This window comes from Cervus elaphus, chromosome 11 (genome assembly GCF_910594005.1).
Source record: "Cervus elaphus chromosome 11, mCerEla1.1, whole genome shotgun sequence".
NCBI classification, from domain to species: Eukaryota; Metazoa; Chordata; class Mammalia; order Artiodactyla; family Cervidae; genus Cervus; species Cervus elaphus.
The window spans coordinates 20,485,361-20,506,084 of record NC_057825.1 but is presented as its reverse complement, the minus strand read 5'-3'; the positions used below and the strand labels follow the sequence as shown (position 1 = coordinate 20,506,084).

At 50.9% G+C, this 20,724-nt stretch overlaps 2 protein-coding genes across 3 annotated transcripts in view; one reads left to right on the top strand and one right to left on the bottom strand.

Annotated features, from left to right (window-relative positions):
• The window catches only part of LPIN1 (lipin 1), a 125,626-nt gene extending 123,600 nt beyond the window's left edge, over window positions 1-2,026 (bottom strand). For both annotated transcript variants that reach the window (XM_043917095.1, XM_043917096.1), the window contains exon 1: window positions 1,863-2,026. In XM_043917095.1, coding sequence (XP_043773030.1) covers window positions 1,863-1,943 — 81 coding nt within the window. In that variant the 5' untranslated portion in view covers window positions 1,944-2,026. The remainder of the gene's footprint in view (window positions 1-1,862) is intronic.
• A 5,766-nt stretch (window positions 2,027-7,792) lies between these two features.
• NTSR2 (neurotensin receptor 2) lies at window positions 7,793-15,448 on the top strand. The gene is given in 5 exon segments (XM_043916538.1): window positions 7,793-8,432; window positions 11,326-11,575; window positions 13,622-13,712; window positions 14,931-15,105; window positions 15,107-15,448. Coding segments are annotated over 5 exon segments (1,257 nt in total). The 5' UTR covers window positions 7,793-7,808; the 3' UTR covers window positions 15,224-15,448.
• The last annotated feature ends 5,276 nt before the right edge of the window (window positions 15,449-20,724 follow it).

The window sequence follows — 20,724 nt, the reverse complement described above, 5'->3', positions numbered from 1 at the left end:
ACACATAATTTTATAACCAGGAAAAATTGCTAATAATCCAAAGATAAAAGCAGAAAACAGACGTTGTCGGAGCTTCCTGGGATCACAGCACCCGCAGGTGTGGGGAATGACGGTAGGGCTGGGCTACCACCCTGCCTCCATCTCCCCCACCCCCTCCCATCCCCGAGCCACTTGTCGGGCAACATCAAAACCTCAGTTTCCCCATTGTCAGATGGGAATGACATATGACAGCCTGGGGAAACTGCGAGAGAGATGGGCTGTACAAGAGGGATGCCATGATGATAAGACCTGTGTCCCAGGGCTGAGGAGACTCGGTCCCGGAGTGGATGTGGGAGAGCTTTTGAGAGCGCAGTGCTGCTCACCTGGGAGAAGAAGGGGGCACTTCTCAGGGCTGCTCTGTTCAAGAGAGACATTCCAGGAATGGAAAACAAGACACAACCATCTTAATCTCCGAAGAACCACAAAACCATCTGCTAAGCTAGAGTGTGAGTGCCATCGATGTACAGAGCACTGCGGGGGAGTGCTCCCATTCCTGCCCTCCGCCTGCAGAGGGAGGCTCACTGCACAGCCGCCTCTTCGAGCGTCTGTCTGCCCAGGAAACACCGGCCCAAAGGGCCAAGTGGCAAAGGGTGGGAGCAGAATCCAGAGGCCCTTTCTCGGGCTCCCCCTGCCCCCCGCATCTCCGCCTGAGTACCAATAGCAAGGTCCCATGTCCCTGCAGGGAAAGGAGCTGCCCTGAGGGTGGACGGGACTGAAGTGACAATGACGGGGCTTCGGGGAACCAGGGGCAGCCAGGAGGCTGTGTCTGCTCCATGCACACCACACACCTCACCCTCTCCCCATAGGTGAGATGGACCCCAAGCTCTCTCTGTTTCCAGGGTGTGTGGAATCCTCCAGGACCAGCCCAGCCTCTGCAGCTGGGGGCCAGACCAGGAGCGTCAAAGATGTCCTAGACATTTGGGGCAGGGGAGTGATACACTGGTGGTTTCCCTGGTGGCTTAGTTGTAAAGAATTTGCCTGCAATGCAGGAGACCAGGATTCGATCCCTGGTTCCAGAAGATCCCCTGGAGGAGGAAATGGCAACCCACCCCAGTATTCTTGCCTGGAGCATCCCCATGGACAGAGGAGCCGGGCAGGCTACAGTCCATGGGGTCGCAAAGAGCCAGACACAATTTTGTGACTAAACCACTACCATTAACACATTATTTTCACTGTGGCCAAACCCCCAGGCTTTGGAAGAAATAGCCAAGCCCAAACTCTAGTCCAGCCTCCACCTTTGGTCCCCACTTCCACTTGGGGTTATCTGAACACCCTCTACTCTTGATTTTGGGGCTTCACACAAATATAACTACCTTTGAAGAAAGCCTGGACATCTAGGATGAGATCTAGAAAATGCAGACAGTGCAATCTCTGGCTTTGGAGTCCAGGGGCGCCTGCAGCACACACATCACACCCGCTGACACAACCGTGCTCAAATGCCTGTGTTGATCCCGTAACTTCAACCCTCGGGGCCTCCCCTCCTTGCCCGCATGCAAACACAGAAGACGGCAAGCATTCCCTGCACAGGGCCTGGTGAGCAGGAGTCCTCAAATAACTCTCTGTCTTGAGGATTAAAGCAGTCACTATTTCTCTCCATCCAAGGCAAAGAAAAACGCCTTGACTTCTCGAGTCAGTTCTAAACCCTCTTCCATAAATGCAGCCTCCATCCCAGGAGCCTCTGGGGAGCAGCTGGTCCCATCAGTTCTTTGGAAAAAATGTGGACGCACCAATCCTCTAAGAGACCCACAGGGCCCACCTGCACTCCTCAGCCAGGCGGGGCGGGGGGGTGGGGGGTTTGCATGTGGCCATGCCCTGGCCCTTACCCACGACCAAGGTGAGTCCGGGCGGCTCTTTGCCTGTGGGGGCTCCCAGGTGGGGTCACAGGCGTGGTCCTGCTCCTCCATGGCTGGGCTCGGGGGGACTCCACTGGCCTCCCCACCCAACGCCCAGAGAACGGTGTCTGCGGAGGCTAATTTCAGGAGCTGGGAGGCTGGCCCAGCGACACTGAGCCCAGAGCAGGCAGCTTCTCTTTCCACCCAGGAGCCCGGCCAAGTCACAAGGCTCAGGAAAAGAGCAGAGTGTTGAATTGCAAATCCTCTCCCACCTGGGGCTGGCTAACAAAACAACACCGGGACACCTCCGGGGGCCTGAAGGATGCAGAGGTCTCCAGCAGAAGCCAGTTTCTCTGGACTCTGTGAGACTGACACCCAGTCACAGGGCGTGACCTGCTGGGTACTCTTGCCTCACCACTACCTTCCCCAAGGTCACAAACTCACGAGTGCTGCCTCCAGAGGTGATCTGTGGGGAGGAGGTGTTGGGGGGAGGCACCACCTCACATGCTGGGTGCAGGGAACCTTGCAAAAGAGGATGTGCGGGTCCTGTAGTCCATTCACCTTCTCCTCTACCACTGTCGTGTCATGCGAAAGTCTTAGTCGCTCAGTCGTGTCTGACTCTTTGAGACCCTCTGGATGGTAGCCCACCAGGCTCCTCTGCCCATGGGATGCTCCAGGCAAGAATACTGGAGTGGGTAGCCATGCCCGCCTCCAGGGGATCTTCCCAACCCAGGGATCAAACCCGGGTCTCCTGAAGTGCAGGCAGATTCTTCACCATCTGAGCCACCGGGGAAGCCCCTGGTTTCCCACAGAAGTGATGAGGAATCCTTTCTCTCCATGCATGGGCACCCTTTGGGGAGTCAGGAAGGCTGGGGTCAGCAGCCCCCCATCCCCAGGGGGCAGGGGCATCACCTCCATCACACTCAGCAGCGTCTTCATGATGACTCGCTGGACCTGAGTGCTGCTTGCACACCAGGAAGCCAGGGAAGGGAGAAAATAACACTTGCAGGTACACCACCAGGCGGTCACCTGCTCTCCGGTACATGTTCTGCACGGGAGCCCTATGAGGTTACGGAAATGAAAGGGGAGCTTGAAGAACTGGTCTTGGGTCACAAAGCGGGAAGTTTCTAAGCAGGGTCGGGTTGACCCCAAACACAGTGCTTGAACGTGGTTCTGATCCTGCCAGGAGCTGCGGGTTTGTGCTGATGGGGCTGGGCTCCTCGGGGCAGAGTTGTGCAGGCCCGCAGCTGGGTGGGGGAGGCAGTTTCTGGGGAAGATGGGGATGGGAGGGAGCACAGGGTGAGCTGCAGGCCTGGATGAGAGGCTCCCATCTCGTTTGACAAGGACTGAAGGAGACAACCTCCCTGATCCCTAGCACAGAGGGATCCCCTGGCCCCAGAATCCCTACAGCCTGTGATGCTAAGACCGCCCACCTCCAAACACCTCTCAGCTCTACTCTGTGGGTGCAGAAGCACCGACTCTGGTCCCTACCTCCTCCCCAGCCAGACCTTCTGCCTTTCCACTCGCTTCACTCCTCTTCCTCCTGCTCTCTGGAAGGGACCCTGACCCGGAATCCATCCAGGGATGTGCCGGGGGTGGCCTGGGCAGATACCAGAAAGATGCCAGGCATGTCCTAACAAACGTGATGAGTAATAACGACCTCCCTTGACAGGTTGGAGGTCAGCGGCTACCCCAGTTCTGCTGCATCTGGTAAGCCACAGGAAGGTTCTGAACTCCAGGCTTCCACATGCCCAGGTCACCACGATCCTGGCCACACACTGCACAGCTGGCCTCCCTCCCCCTGGAGAAGAGCAGAGAGGGCGGAGTGGCCCCCAGCCCACTCCCTGGAACAGCTCCCACAGACTGAAGGTCCCTGAATGTCCTCAACGGAAGGGTGAAAATAACACTTTCAGACACTTCTACTGAGTTGGGTGCCCACTACTCTTACTATTTTTAATTCCTGCTGTCAAGATATTTTGAGAACCTCATGACCAATCAGTGATAAGACTGTGAGTCATTATACCAGGTCATGGGGAGCGCTCAGCTGGCTGTGTGATAGGTGCAGAGAGCTACACGGGAGCTGTGGACACAGCACACCAGTCCTCCTGCAGCCATCCCCAGGGCCAGCCACGTGGAGCCTCAGCGTGAACAAGACGGGGCGTGCCTGGTCTTCCGGGCTCCGAGCCCAGGCGGGTTTCACACCCCTGCTTGTGGGGAGGTCAGGCTGATGGTGTCCTGCTGCTATGTCAGGCCGATGACAGCCAGCACTGGCTGGGCTGGTGCACTTAGAAATAGGGACATGTGTGTTGATGGGGTTCCTGGAAGCAACATGTGATGACTGAGCTGCACCATCTGAGTCACACAGACCTGGGCTCTGGGGCTGACTCGGCGCCTCGAAGCTGTTCTGACTCAGACCTTTTAAGGACCTTTGTTTCCTTATCTGGGAAACACAGGGATAAAAATAGTCTCTCCGTCACAGGGCTGTTGTGGGGGCACTTGAGGCCATGAACAGAGAGTCCTTGATAAACGCCTGGCGTGTATTAGACCCTCAAAAAGCAGTCACGACTACTAATCCTTACAGTCACTCTGAGGTAGGCATGAATAGCTCCATTTTACAGACAAAGAAACGGAAGTTCTATTTTACTTTGGATTTCTGTTGGCCTGAATCTCCAACTTGTCCTCCACTAGAGCTTCTGAGAACTCCTGCGCTGCCCCATGGGACCCCAGGCAGGACCACATTGAAGTCTGCCCTGAAACACTGCCCCCTACATGCCCCGGCCACAAGAATCCACAGGGCACCCCTTTTCCCCAGGCTGCCAGGTTTGGGAGTCTCCTGTGAACCACCCCGCCCAGAGCACCTTGTCTGGTCCCATTTCTAAATCTTAGCTCATACTGTGACCCACTTCCTGGAAGGTCTTTCCAAATGTGTCCACTGACTGGGCCAGGCCACACCTCTTTCCTCCACGGAGCCTTCCCTGATTTCTCCACTCCATGAAGAGGCTTCCATTCTTAGGTCTTTGAGAAAAAGGATGGTAGGTTGGACCTGAGGTGTGAAATGCAGGATATCAATCCCCAAATGGGTCAATGTTCTAATCCCAGAACCTGCAAATATGTTACATCTCTGCCTCCCTCTCTGTCTCTCATAACACATACACACACAGTGACTCTGTTGTCCCCTCTTTCTCTGAGTCAGAAAACCCTACGATGACTCAATTCTGGAGTGATGGAAACAGGGAATTAACTGTCTTTTTCCAAGGTTCAAGTAGCAAGTAAAGTCTCTGGGTCACGTGCTGGCATCAGGCCCAAAGGTGGCTTGGGGACGGAAGCTGTCTGAGTCTGCTCAAGCTGTCAGAACAGCACACCAGGGACTGTGGGGCTTAAACAGCAGAAGTTTACGTTCGCACAGTCCTGGAGGCTGAAGTCCAAGATTAAGGTGCCAACAGACTTGGTTCCTGGTGTGAGCTCTTTTCCTGGCTTGCAGACCGACCGTCTCCTCCTCACTGGTCCTCGTGTGGCAGAAAGAAAGAGACAGAGAGAGGTGGGGCGCTCTCTGACATCTCCTCTAATGTGTGCGTTACTCGCTCAGTCATATCCAACTCTTTGCGACCCCATGGACTGTAGCCCGCCAGGCTCCTCTGTCCATGGGATTCTCCAGGCAAGAATACTGGAGTGGGTTGCCATTTCTTTCTCCAGGGTATCTTCCTGACCTAGGGATCAAATCCAGATCTCCTGCTTTATCATCTGAGCCACCAGGGAAGTCCTTACACGGATACTTATCACCTATGATCTCCTTTAACTCTAATTATCTCCTTACTCCAGATTCAATCACACTAGGGGTTAAGTCTTCAACCACTGGGAAGGGGAACACAGTTCAGTCCATGGCAGAAGCCCTTTTGATAGGACCCTACATGCAACAGGCAAGAAAGTTAGGAATCTAGGTACACAAAGCAAACAGAAGACCCAGATTCTTAGACCCAGAGACTCCTTGCCTGGACAGGAAGCCTTGTCAGTACTTCACACCACTGCCCAGACAGCCCAGAACAGTGTAGCATCCTGCCTCTGGCATCTCTGGACTCATAATCCTTCCCTTCCATAACTGCCACCCCTAGCAGCGCCCTCCGGTACTGGGTAGTTCTGAATTATTTGCTGCACTTAGAAATTGAGAAATTTAGCTTGGCCTGTGACTCAACGGGCTTCCCTGGTAGCTCAACTGGTAAAGAATCCTTCCACAATGCATGAGACCCCAGTTTGATTCCTGGGTCGGGAAGATCCACTGGAGAAGGGACAGGCTACCCACTCCAGTATTCTTGGGCTTTCCTGGTGGCTCAGCTGGTTAAGAATCTGCCTGCAATGCAGGACACCTGGGTTCAATCCCTGAGTTGAGAAGGTCCCTTGGAGAAGGGAACAGCTACCCACTCCAGTATTCTGGCCTGGAGAATTCCATGGATGGTATAGTCCATGGGGTCACAGTCTGGCATGACTGAGAGACTTTCACTTTGTGACTCAACAGGGAAGCCCAGATTTTTATTCTAACATAGACAGTGGAGGATATCAAGGATCAAAGTCTTCCAATACAGGCTGAAAGCAATCTTAACACAAGTGATGCTTTTATTCAGAAGCAAAATTAAGTTCTTGTAGGTACTGAAGAAGCAAGCGTTAGGCCCAGAGCATCCACACACGGATATGTTCTCAGAGTTTCAGCTTAGAGGGACCAGGTATGGGATTTACAACCAGAGGGCATATCAGTCATTCTCCTCTAGTCCCCTGGGGGAAGATAGAAATCCTGACCCCTCTGCACACATCTGTAGGGAGAGCCCACTGCATGTGTCATTGGTACTGAGTCTTCCTCACTCCCTTATTACCTGCATCTTACCTTCCTGCACACCGCAACTAGAGAGTAGCCCCCCACTCACCACAACCAGAGAAAGCCCTGGTACAACAACAGTGCAGCCAAAAAAACTGAAATAAGTGAATTAAGTTCTGGTGTTCTAGGTGGGTTTAGGAAAAAGACCCATGGAAGGCTTTAAAACATGTGCAATATTTCTTTTCACTTTCTCACACTGCTCCATGAGCATGACATCTTCAAAGGATAGAGAAAGCAGATATCAAGATATCATGTGGGGGCATCTGACAGTGACAGAGGACCTCCTTGAGGACATTACTGTGGCACTGAAACAGCCTTTAGCAAGAAGATGAAAGAGCCCTTTCCCAAGAATAACAGCTGCAAAATGTTGCATGCATGCTCATTCGTGTCTGATTCTTTATGACCCCATGTGCACTGTCCACCAGGCTCCTCTACCCATGGCATTTTCCAGGCAAGAATCCTGGAGAGGGTTGCCATTTCCTCCTCCAAGGGATCTTCCCAACGCAGGGATTGAACCTGAGTCTTCTGCATTCCAGGTGGATTCTTTACCACTGAGCTACCTGGGAAATGCTGACATGTGGGCAAATTCTTGATCAGTTGTCCTGGGACGGTACACACAGGCAGCAGTAGAGCACACGGTACATGTGGGATGCCTGCTTAAGCTACAGGTAAAGAGTTGCACACAGATTCACCCACTCAATCTTCACAGAAAGTCTGCAGTGTGGATTATATTTTAAATGCAGAAATGGCTTGAGAGGACAAAAAATAACTTGCCCAAGGTCACACAGCTAGTAAATGGAGGCATCCGGCCCAACTCACCGTCTCTTGGGTCCCCCCAAAATGAGCCCACCCTCCATCCAGCACGTGTCTCCCCCGCCGGGGAACTGAACTGAGAAACGTAAGCACAACTCACAGGCTTACCCTCGCGGTCCTGCGCCGGCTCCGGGGCACCCTTCGCGGGGCGTGTCCTCCCATTCTGGAGGTTCCCAGAGAGGAGGGGAGGCGCTGGCCAACGGGGCAGCTCGCCCAGTCTCCGGGCAGGGAGAGGGAGGGAGCGCAGTCTCGGGAACGCGATGGAGACTGGCAGCCCGCGGGCCCCGGGACCCAGCCCCGGGCCCGCGCTGAGCCTGGACGCGCGGCTGGGCGTGGACACGCGCCTCTGGGCCAAGGTGCTGTTCACCGCGCTCTACTCGCTCATCTTCGCCCTGGGCACTGCGGGCGATGCGCTGTCCGTGCACGTGGTGCTGAAGGCGCGGGCCGGGCCCCCCGGGCGCCTGCGCTGCCACGTGCTCAGCCTGGCGCTCTCCGCCCTGCTGCTGCTGCTGGTCGGCATGCCCATGGAGCTCTACAACTTCGTGTGGTTCCACTACCCCTGGGTCTTCGGAGACCTGGGCTGCCGCGCCTACTATTTCGTGCGCGAGCTGTGCGCCTACGCCACGGTGTTCAGCGTGGCCAGCCTGAGCGCCGAGCGCTGCCTGGCCGTGTGCCAGCCCCTGCGCGCCCGAAGGCTGCTGACACCGCGCAAGACCCGCCGCCTGCTGTCAGCCGTCTGGGCCGCCTCGCTCGGCCTGGCCCTGCCCATGGCCGTCATCATGGGGCAGAAGCAGGAGCTGGAGACGGCGGGCGGGGAGCCGGAGCCCGCCTCGCGCGTGTGCACCGTGCTGGTGAGCCGCACCACCCTGCAGGTCTTCGTCCAGGTAAGCCGGAGGAGCGACCCCACCGCCTGTTTTCATCTCTCACGCCAGAGAGCAGTCAGAAAGTTGGGTCTCACTGCCCGATTTAACAAAGATCTGGGCAGAGACTTGGCCAAAGCGAAACACTAAGAGAAGTCCAAACAAGAATGAAATAATGCCATTTTGTGGCGACACGGATGGACCTAGAGATTATCATACTGAGCGAAGGTAAGTCAGAGAAAGACTAATATTACACGGTATCGTTTATATGTGGAATCTAAAGCATAACATAAATGACTAAATGCAGAACAGAAACAGACCCTCAGACCTAGAAAATAAATATATGGTTATCAAAGGGGAAAGGGAGGGAGAGACCAGGGATAAATTGGGACTATGGGATTAACAGATAAAAAGTACTATATATAAAATAGGCAAGCAACAAAGATTTGCTGTATAGCACAGGGAATTATTATATTCAATATCTTGGAATAACCTATATGGAAAATAATCTGAAAAATATATATGTATGTATGTATAACCGAATCATTTTGCTATATACCTGAAACTAACAGTATTGTAAACCAACTATACCGCAATAAAAAAAATAAAGAGAATTACAGATTTGAACTCAAGACTGACTCTGAAGTCTTCCTAGTCTTGCAGGAGTGGTGAGCAAACATGATTGGGTATAAGAATTACCTGGAGAGCAAGTAAAAAAAATGTAGATTTCATGACTCACCCAATCTTCTGCTTTTCTATTATCACCCAAACTAGTGATCTTTAGCCCCATGACAAGAAAAACTAGTTTATTGGGTCAGTGTACAGATAGAAAAAGAGCCCTAAACATTCAGTGTTAATGAAGGATTTCAAAAGAAATATCAACTGCTGTATTAATAGGAATATGGGGAACTGTGGAAATAGGAATAAAAACGCAATAGGAAAGCATTACACTTGCTTTCAAAATTGCAAAGAGTTGAACACAACTGAGCAGCTTAGCATGCACACACCAGAAGTATAAGTACCCTGTCAATCAGGGTTGGTAATCAACCAACCTCATCTTGTATTTTTCAATCATGCCTGGAGTCCTCTCTTCTGCTCCAGCACCTTGCCAATGCTACCCCATCTTTCCGCTCCTCTGGGGGACACCCAATTTGGGGATCCCAGGTCTCCCTCTATGTTGGTTCAGAAGCTTATTTTGATGGAACATATGCTCTTGTAACCTCTTGAGACCTGAGAAAAGGTCCATAGAAGGTAAAAACACTTTTTGAGAATTTACATGTCTGAAAATATTTCATTTTATCCTCTCACAGTGCAGCTGGGCAGAACATTACAAGATGGAAACTGTTTTTCCTCACAAATTGTAAAGCATCAGTCTATTATTTTCTAGCTTCCTCATTGCTTTGAGTGAGTCTAAGGCCAGTTGGTGATGGACAGGGAGGCCTGGCGTGCTGCAGTCCATGGGGTCGCAAAGAGTCGGACACAACTGAACAACTGAACTGAACTGAAGGCCATTCTGGTTCCCCTCCTTTGTATGTGCCTTGTTTTATCCCTTTGGGAGGTTTGGAGACCTACCACTTATCTCCAGGTGCTAAATGTCATAAGATGGTGCCATGATGTGGGTTTATTTTCATCCATTGTTCTGAGCACCCACACGCCTTCCAGTCTAGAAGTTCACATCCCTCAATTTTGGGAAAACTTTTTGAAAATATAGTTTTATTGACTTATGGCTGGGCTGCCTCTTCATTGATGCATGAGCTATTCTCTAGTTGTGGCAAGCAGGGGCTCCTCCCTAATAGCTGTATGTGGGCTCCTCATGGTCGTGGCTTCTCTCGTTGCAGAGCGACGGCTCTAGGGAGTGTGGCTTCAGTAGCTGCTGCACATGGGCCCAGTAGTTGTGGCTCCTGGGCTTAGAGCAGAGGCTCAATAGTTGTGGTGCATGGGCTTAATCGCTCTGTGGCATGTGACATCCTGCCAGATCAAAACTGTGTCTCCTACACTGGCAGGTGGATTCTTATATTTTTAATTAATTTATTTATTTTAATTGGAGGCTAATTACTTTATAATATTGTAGTGGTTTTTGCCATACACTGACATGAATCAGCCATGAGTGTACATGTGTTCCCCATCCTGAACCTCCCTCCCACCTCCCTCCCCACCCCATCCTTCAGGGTCATCCCAGTGCACCAGCCCTGGGCACCCTTTCTCATGCATTGAACCTGGACTGGCGATCTATTCTACATATGATAATATACATGTTTCAATGCTATTCTCTCAAATCATCCCACCCTCGCCTTCTCCCACAGAGTCCAAAACTCTGTTCTTTACATCTGTGTCTCTTTTGCTGTCTCACATATAGGGTCATCATTATCATCTTTCTAAACTCCATATATATGCGTTAATATACTATATTGATGTTTTTCTTTCTGACTTACTTCACTTTGTATAATAGGCTCCAGTTTCTTCCACCTCATTAGAACTGATTCAAATGCATTCTTTTTCATAGCTGAGTAATATTCCATTGTGTATATGTACCACAGCTTTCTTATCCATTCGTCTGGCAGGTGGATTCTTTACCAATAAACCACTAAGGAAGCCCTGGGAAAACTTCCTTAAATGTGTTTTTTTTCCCTACATTATAATTTCCTCCACTGTTTTATCTATTTTTCTTTCCAGAATGGCTATTATTTAGATAGTGGGCATCCTAAATGCCCCCTGTTTTCATATCTTTTCTATTTTCACTGCTCTCTCCTTACTTTCTAAGAATTTTCTCAGCATCTGTAAATCTGCCATTTACAGCAGCAGCCCCCCCAGCCCTGCTCCTGTTGCTGCAGATTCCTGGGCCCTCGGGCACACCTGAGGACCAGCGGTCACCGAGCCTTGGAGCTACTGCCATAACCCTTGGAATCACCTTTTCCAGGTGAATGTGCTGGTGTCCTTCGTGCTCCCTTTGGCATTAACCGCTTTCCTGAACGGCGTCACCGTGAGCCACCTGGCGGCCCTCTGCTCCCAGGTGCCGTCCCCTCCCACCGCAGGCAGTTCTGCCCCCAGCCGCCTGGAGCTAATGATCAAAGAGAGGAAGACACTGCCCCTGGGGCACCAGGCCACCCTGGTGAGACGCAAGGACTCCCGCCAGATCCATGGCCTCCGGCGCAGCATCCAAGTTCTCAGTTAAGTTCCTGGTAACCCCGCCCGGAGTGGAAGGGCCAGACCAGGGTGGTCTCCATCAAACCCTGGCCACATGGCCTTGAGCTAGTTCCTGCCTCTGTCTAGGTCTCATTTTTCTCTATGCCCTGGGGAGTTATACAATCACCAACAGGCTTCTGTAAGGTACAGTAGTATAGTTAAAAGAAGGAATGGGAATTGTGTACACGAACCGCCCCCGTCGGCTCCAAGGGGTGGCACACAAAGACGAGCAGATGCCTGGCTGCTTTTCAGGGAGTCTGGTTGTTCAGATGGACGTGAGGAACCGATGTATTTAAGGACCTGCAGGCCAGGCATTGTGGGCGCAGGCCAGCTAGGTCTCCAAATCCAGTTCCCCACTAACTATCCACTTTCTCTGATGCGATGTTGATCTATGTGTTTGTTTTTTTTTTAAGTATCTGGGCAAACTTGGCTCTGTAAGGGCAACTTTAAAGGCCCAGGAAAGCAGAGGTCTCTCCAAGCACCTGTGTGATCCAGGCACACACAAAGGTCCAGAGGACAGAGGAAGGGACAGGGTCTCTGCTGCCATATGTATGTCACAGTCTTATGCACAGGACTGAATACAGGAGCTAAGTGTGATGTGATGTGCCAGGTAGCAAAAGCAGCACGTGAAGGGCCTGGACTTCTTTCCATAGACAATGGGCCATCACTGAAAGAGCCGGGGTCCAGGAATGACAGGGGGACTTGCTCTTCAGATATACATGCTCGGCAGTCTTGCCGGACAGGCTGTTCAGTGCTTCTCAAACTTCCGTGCATGTAAGAATGCTTGGGGAGAGTTGTCAGACGTGGACCCCTGGGCCCCCATCCAGAAATTCTGATGCGTCTGGTCTGGGTGTGCCTGACAGTCTACATTTCTAACAAACTCCCAGTTGAGGTGGATGTTGCTGGTCCAGGGACCTCGGTGGATTAGAGAATGGGTTTGCCACCCAGGGAAGGAGGAGAAGGAGGGAAGGGAAGGAGGAGAAGTTTATGTCAATAGGACCAGTTAGGAGACTGCTGTCACAGTCCAGTGGAGGGAAGATGTGGTCCCCTGGGGGTGGGCACAGTGGAGGTGGGGAGAAAGGGAGAGAGGAGAGATGCTAGGGAGTAACGTTTTAATAGACTGGATCTTGGGGGTATTGGAAAGAGAAGACTCCCTGGCTTAGTTGTCAGATGGACAGTGGTGCCATCAATCAACCAGAAAAAGGGGATACAGGAAGGGAGAGGCTTTGTAAGGCAGAACATTTGAGTTCTATTGTCTATGCAGTTGGGCTTCCCAGGTGGCGCTAGTGATAAAGAATCCTGTCAATGCAGGAGACACAGAGGCATGGGTCCAATTCCGGGGTGGGGAAGATCCCCTGGGGGAGGGCACAGTAACCCACTCTAGTATTCTTGCCTGGAGAATCCCATGGACAGAGGAGCCTACAGTCCATTGGGTCACAAAGAGTCGGACATGACTGAAGCGACTTAGCAGGCACACACGCACACACATCTATGCAGTTAGACAACCAAGGGGGAATATCCAGCCCCGAGTTGGGAGTATATTCTAGTGGCCAGGAGGTTATAGATGTTGTAGAAGTTTCTAGAACATGTCAGTGGACCAGTTAGGATTAAAGTGGACATTCACTCAGAGGACAGGGTAACAGCAGGTTTGGGGGCAGATCCAGACAAGAGTGGGGCTTTCCTAGTACCTCAGTTGGTAAAGAATCTGCCTGCAATGCGGGAGACCTGGGTTGGGAAGATCCCCTGGAGAAGAGAAAGGTTGCCCACTCCAGTATTCTGGCCTGGAGAATTCCATGAACTGTATAGTCCATGGGGTTGCAAAGAGTTGGACATGACTGAGCGACTTTCACCTTCACTTTCTTTCCAGACAAGAGTGTGCCAGATAACCTCAAAGTCTCCTGCCAACCCCTAGACTCCAGGAGGAAGCTCTGGGGAAATGCTGTTGTCACCTCAGGCAGCTTCCGCCCCCCAGAGTTGCCTAACTGCTAATGTGTTCGCTGTCTGTCTGTCTCTCCCCACCTGTCCCGCAGGAGCCATTGTGGCCGTGTATGTCGTCTGCTGGATGCCGTACCACATCCGCAGGCTCATGTACTGCTACGTCCCTGACGAACGGTGGACTGAGTGAGTGAGCGGAGGAACCCCAGCTCATGGGGGGCCGTGGCGTGGGGCTAGGATTGCCTGCACTCTCCAGGGGAACCCCCTGGTTGCTGGCCTCTCCAGAACTCTGGTCTCCATTCTAGCTGGCCCTGCCCAGTCCGTTATCCCAAAAGTTTCCAGTTCAGGGTGGGGAACCAAGCATCATCTAGAAAACTCTCTGAACTGCTCAGGCCGTGTGAGCGGCAGTCAAGGCTTCGGGCCTCCTGACTCCAGGATGGAGAGCTGCCTGCAGGTAGGGAGCAGGGCGAAGGCCATGTTCTCACAAGGAGGGAGAGAGGGTGGAGACCTCAGAGCTGGGATCACATGAGCTAACAGAGGCCCCTTAGAGATGAGACCATGCGCACCCCTTTCGTGACACAATGGGAGAAAATCCAAGCTGAGAATCCCTTCTCTTCCTTTTGGAAATCACTGTACCCTGATAGTAAGCGGAAGTCAGACATCTGAGAGGAGAGAGATCCTATGTGGCCTCCAAGGAAATAGCTGTGTCAAGAGATGACTCGTTCTCGAGAGATGCAATCTCCCCTACACACAGATACACAAGTACACGCACACATATGCACAAGCGAAGGCACACAGGTGTACCCACACGAGCGCACACATGTGCACACATACATATGCACACACACATAAACACACAAGTGCACACACATATGCACAGGTGCGCACACACATGCACAAGCTCGGACACACATGTGCACATATACACGCGTGCACAGTTATGCACATATGCACACACAAACACACACACAAGTGCACGCACATACACCAACATGCACACAGGTACAGCCCTTCCCAAGGTGGCCAGGGGTGGGACTTCTCAGAATGCCTCTCTCCCCTTCATGAAGCCACATCTCCCTGGCCTCACGCAGCAGCACGAGGCTCCCCACGTCTCGAGAGCCCAGACCATGGTCCCTGCCCATCAGCAGGTATGCTTTTCACTCTGCAGGTGGCTGGGCCTGGCGGCCGGGAACAGGGACTCCGATGCTGGGTGGAGCGTGGCAGCCAAGGGAAGCTAGTGCTGATGGAACATTTCTTGAATTCACGTTGTGCTTCTTGATCGCAGGAAGCAGGCCTTCTTGACCTGGCCCTGTGGAGGGAGGGGGAGACGCTCCCAACAGGAAGGGGAGGACCCGGCGGGCAGGCAGCAGGCCCTCTAACCGGCCTTCCGGGTTTCCCTTCCAGCAAGCTCTACGATTTCTATCACTACTTCTACATGGTGACCAACACGCTCTTCTACATCAGCTCGGCAGTGACCCCTGTCCTGTACAACGCGGTGTCCTCCTCCTTCAGAAAACTCTTCCTGGAGGCCCTCGGCTCCCTGTGTCGAGAGCACCACCCCATGGAGCCATTCCCCCCGGGGACCCCAGAGCCCCGCCCGAGTGGGTACAGCTTCCAGCTCTGGGGCTCCCCCAGGACCCCCAGCCTGGATGAAATTGAATAATGAGCAGAACAACCCTGACTGCCTAGCCCTCTAGTGCTCAGCAATTTCAACACTAATAACTCAAGCCGCGTGATCAGGCGGACCTAAAGGGAACCCAGCTCTGTCGCTGACCAGCAGTGTGCCTACAGGCAAGTCACTTACGCCTCTTAGCCTCAGTCTCATCTGTATGAAGGAGCTGAATAATACCCGTCTTTTCCTGCTGTTTGACAACTACATGCTTAGTGCCTAGAGCATAATAAAGAATATATTTTCGCTGCCATTATTTTTGTTGTTACTGTTGTTACTACTATTCTTTTTTTATTTCTGCTCTCCTAGAAGTCCACCAGCGTTTACAGGTTGTGGACTCAGACATCCCATGAATTTTCGCAAATGACAAATCAACAGCACCCAGAGCTGACTGCATTGTTAGGTCACATAGGTCGTAGTAAAATCCTCTAGTCTTTCCCAGTAAGGGAGCAGCCATTCACCTTACCAGGGTGTTCTGTGCGCTCTGGAGAGCCTGCGGTCACCAGCTGCCCTCTCTCCTCTCTGGCCTGCATGTCCACCTGCTCTGAAGGACAGCCCTGGATGCTCTCCAGCCAGCATGGTGTTCAGAAGAGCTGCATTTCCACTCTTCTCATCCAGGCAGGCTCCCTCCAGTCCTCCATAGCCCCACCCCCTCCCCTGTCTGCATAGTCTTGACACGCCAGCCTTGCTCCTAAAGGCTTGTGAGGCCTGGGCCCACAGAGAAAGGGAGGTTTTCCTGTGAGTGTCTAGAAGCTGCTGATGCCACAGGCCTGCGAAGGGGCAGGAAGAGAAAACTGGGGCACAGAATAGAAAGACCCAGAAAAGGTTCTTTCTGATGAACTGTATTGATGTTTCTCCGAACTGAGTCCAACTCCTGATCCACCATCACCTACCTGTTTCATGTCAGAACCAGCACCTGTGCACACACACCACATGCACACAATCACACAGGCACACCACACGCACCACGTGTGCACACAGACACACCACAAACACACCACGTGCATGCAATCACACAGACACACCACACACAGCATATGCACACAATCACACAGACACGCCACACACACGCACACACACAATCATACAGACACACCACACACACGTGTGCACAATCACACAGACACACCACATGCACACAATCACAGACACACTACACGCACCACGTGCATGCAATCACAGACACACCACAAACATACCACGTGCATGCAATCACACACACACACCACACACACACATGAGCACAATCACACAGACACACCACATGCACACAATCACAGACACACCACACATGCACCACACACCACGTGCACACAGACACACCACACACAATGTGCACATACATGCATGCACATGTATTACACCACATCCTTGACACACACTACACACACGCACACCTGGACGGCACCCTGTTTGAAGTGAGAAGCTGGAATGGGCCAAGGAAGACAGGACGTGCGGTTGGAGGAGGAAGGCCCAGCCTGGGCACATGGCCTGGGGTGCTGTACAAGGACCGCTGCGTGACTGGGAGGCGACTATCCCAGCCCCCAGCCCCAGAGGCTGTGAGAAAAGGCCAGAGGCAATGACCACACACTTCACGGGGAGCCTGCACGGAGCCAACCACCCTCCTTGTCAGGGAAGAAGAGCGTCCTGGAAAGGAGTCGCCCAGCGCTGGTCTCGGGGACCTCCTGTCAGGTGGCTCTGCAGTCAGGCATAAGGCCTCCCGGGGGATGCACAAGGACATGCTCCAGATGGGCATGTGGAGGGGCAGCCCCTCTCTGCCCTGCGTGGCTGGGCTGTGGCTCTGGCTAAGGACCCCTGAGGTTGTCAGTTGCTCAGTCATGTCTAACTCTTTATGACCCCATGAATTGCAGCACGCCAGGCTTCCCTGTCCTTCACCATCTCCTAGAGCTTGCTCAGACTCATGTCCATTGAGTCGGTGATGCCCCTGTTGTTTTTGGTCAGTCACTAAGCCATGTATGACTCTTTGAGATCGCATGGACTGTAGCCCACCAGACTCCTCTGTCCAGGGGTTCTGGCAAGAACACTGGAATGGGTTTCCTTCTTCAGGCAGGGATTGAACCTGCATCTCCTGCATTGGCAGGCAGGTTCTTTACCACTGAGTCATCTGGGAAGTCCTGTGGTCTGATCTTAAAGGCCCATCTCTGAAGCTCTAGTAAAGAATCCTTGTCTTCAGCTTCTGATGGTCCCCAGCAATCCTTGGAATTCCTTAGCATGTAGATGGACCACTCCAGTCTGTGTCCATGGGGCCATGGCATTCTCCCTGTTTCTCTTTCTCTTCTTATAAGGACACCACTTACAAATAGATTAGGAGTCTACTTGACTCCAATATGACCTCATTTCAACTAACTACATCAGCAACAACTCTATTTCCAATTAAACTCACATTCTGAAGGACTGAGGGTTCAGTTCAGTTGCTCAGTCATGTCCAACTCTTTGCGACCCCATGGACTGCAGCATGCGGGCCTCCCTGTCCATTACCAACTCCCGGAGTTTACTCAAACTCATGTCGATTGAGTTGATGATGCCATCCAACCATTTCATCCTCTGTCATCCCCTTCTCCTCCCGCCTTCAATCTTTCCCAGCATCAGGGTCTTTTCTAATGAGTCAGCTCTTCACATCAGGTGGCCAAAGTATTGGAGTTTCAGCTTCAACATCAGTCCTTCCAATGAATATTCAGGACTGATTTCCTTTAGGATGGATTGGTTGGATCTCCTTGCAGTCCAAGGGACTCTCAAGAGTCTTCTCCAACGCCACAGTTCAAAAGCATCAATTCTTCAGCGCTTAGCTTTCTTTATAGTCCAACTCTCACATCCATACATGACTACTGGAAAAACCATAGCCTTGACTAGACGGACGTTTGTTGGCAAAGTAATGTCTCTGCTTTTTAATATGCTATCTAGGTTGGTCACAACTTTTCTTCCAAGGAGTAAGTGTCTTTTAATTTCGTGGCTGCAGTCACCATCTGCAGTGATTTTGGGGCCCAAAAACATAAAGTCAGCTACTGTTTCCACTGTTTCCCCATCTATTTCCCATGAAGTGATGGGACCGGATGCCATGATCTTAGTTTTCTGAATGTTGAGCTTTAAGCCAACTTTTTCACTCTCCTTAGGACTTTAATATATCATTTGGACGAACACATTTCCACTCACCACCACCTAAAGCCCGCTCTTTCTGGCAGGGTGGATTGCCACCCAAGGAAAAACCTTGCACAGAGTAAAGATCCTAAGGGAGAAAAACTGCTGCTCGCCAGAGTTCTAGAAGAAAAGGTACAGGGAAACTGGGACAGTCTATTTGGCGAATGACAAATGCAGTCACAGAATTTCTGTTTCTCCTCTAGACCTAAAGGACTTGAAAACTCTGTACTGGCCTTTCCAACTGTTTTGCTCATTAAAATGCTAATTCCTTTTGAGCTGGAAGTCTTCTTAAACCAGCAGACTGAAAAAGAAACAGCAGCTGTGGACACTGGACTTGCCCTTGGTTCATGGTTTTCCCTGAAATAAGGGCTGTCCGCAGAATCTGAAGCCAGACCTGAGAGGTTTAGCGCAGACATCTTTATTGGAAGTGGTTTCTAAACCTTGATGCTGGGGGTTTCCTGGACTCTGGATGGTACCTATGTGCTGCCTGTGGTACATGGTGAACCCAGAACCACCTTCAACAGGCAACCCAACACCTCTCCTCTCAGTGAGAAAATTCTGGATCAATATTTTGATCTTAGAAGTACAGCATACTTAGAAGCTGTACAGAGTCTTAGAAGCCAACAGCACCTACTAATATACAGTATTGGTGGGAGTAAATGACTCAACATAAGAAGCAGCTGTGACGTTAGTGAAACTATCCTTACACTTGCAGGGATGAATCTAGATTCATTTTGTCACTTGAGACCTGTGTGATCTCAGATGAGTCACCTAGCCTTTCTGAGCCCTAGTTTCTTCTGTGTAAAATGATACCAATGATCTACTTCAAGTGTTAATTGTGATGATTAAATGAAATAATGGACAATTAGTCATCTAGTAAAATACCTAACCATAGTATATGGTGAAAAAAGTTTGCTACTCACTGTTGCTGATTTCATAGCTAACATATGGAGCTGTGTGACTTGGCAAAGGAACCAAGGAGTGAACCCAAGTCTCCCAGTTTCAGATTCCATGCCCTCTGCACTGCCACGTCCTGTGTTGAGAACACTGACATCCATATAAATGTTACTCTTGGAGCACGATTTCTCCTCCTTTATTGCAAGAGTCTCAGATTGCTGAAAGCTTTCAGGAAAAAAGAATCAGTGTTTTTGGTGTGAACTGACTATTGTTATCTGGTTTTGGGGTGACTTATCTGGCCTTGCAGAAGTACAGGATTCCATCTTTCCCAAGGTTCTGGGAGAGTTTTTTTAATTGTGTTCACATACACATAAAAATTAGCACTTTTACAATGTATGCAACCACCAATACTATCTATCCTAGAACATTTTCTGGGATTTTTATTATACAAGAATTCTCTCCTCTTTGAAGGCTAATTACTGTAGACCAACTCTCATTTCTGTGGGTCTTCTTTCTCTAATTCTGCGAGAGATGTACTAGTCTCCCTTTACGATTACACAATTTACCCCTTCTCACATTTCTCAGAGTTCTTCATATTTCATAGTTGGCATTTTTACAAAGTTTGGGGACAGTCTTATTGCCCAGAGTAGACCCTGGAACTTTAACTTAAAACATCCCATTGCCTATTTAATTTTTAAATATGAAGCCCTAGTCTGATTAGCTTTCTTGACACAATCTGAGTCAAGAAAACTAGTTTGATCATTGATAGTTCTAGATGTGTTCTTTATTCCTCAAGTTTTCTTGCTTTTTACCCCCTTCCCCTCCCGAACCCACTCAATTCCTACACTGATTTTTTCAGTGCTGATTTTCCCTTTAATGTTTAAGGTGTTGGCCATCCAGTTTTTTCCTTTTAGCAGCTACTCTAAATGTTTTTAATACACTTCTACCCTTAGTAAACCAAGAATTTGTGCTCAATTTCACTCATTTTATCAATTCCTCCATCACTGACCACTCCCACACCCAGCTCCCATGTTGGGATCAGCTAAGATAGAAGAGATTCATTCATTCACTCAGTGGGCATTTCACGAGCACCCACAATGTGCTGGGCATAATCAAGTCTCTGAGAATAGAGCAGTGAAACTATCTCATACAATTCCTACTTTCAAGGGGAAAGACCAAAAAAAAAAAAAAAGAAGAAGCAAAGACAGCTAAACAAACTGTGTTCTGTTAGGAGGTACACTCAGTGAGGGATGACAACATTGAGGAGGTGGCTTTTGAGTATTAAGGGCCCAGAGGAAGTGAGGGAGGGGTCTCCAGGCAGATGTGAGGGGGAAGAGCACCCTGGGCAGAGGTGGGCACAAGCCTGGCAGTGGCCCCAGTGGTCCAGGAGGGCCAGGCAGTTGATATACAGTGAATAGAGGAAGAAGTAAAGGGTGAGCAGAGATTGGGAACATTCCTTGTGCTGTCCTCTAGACA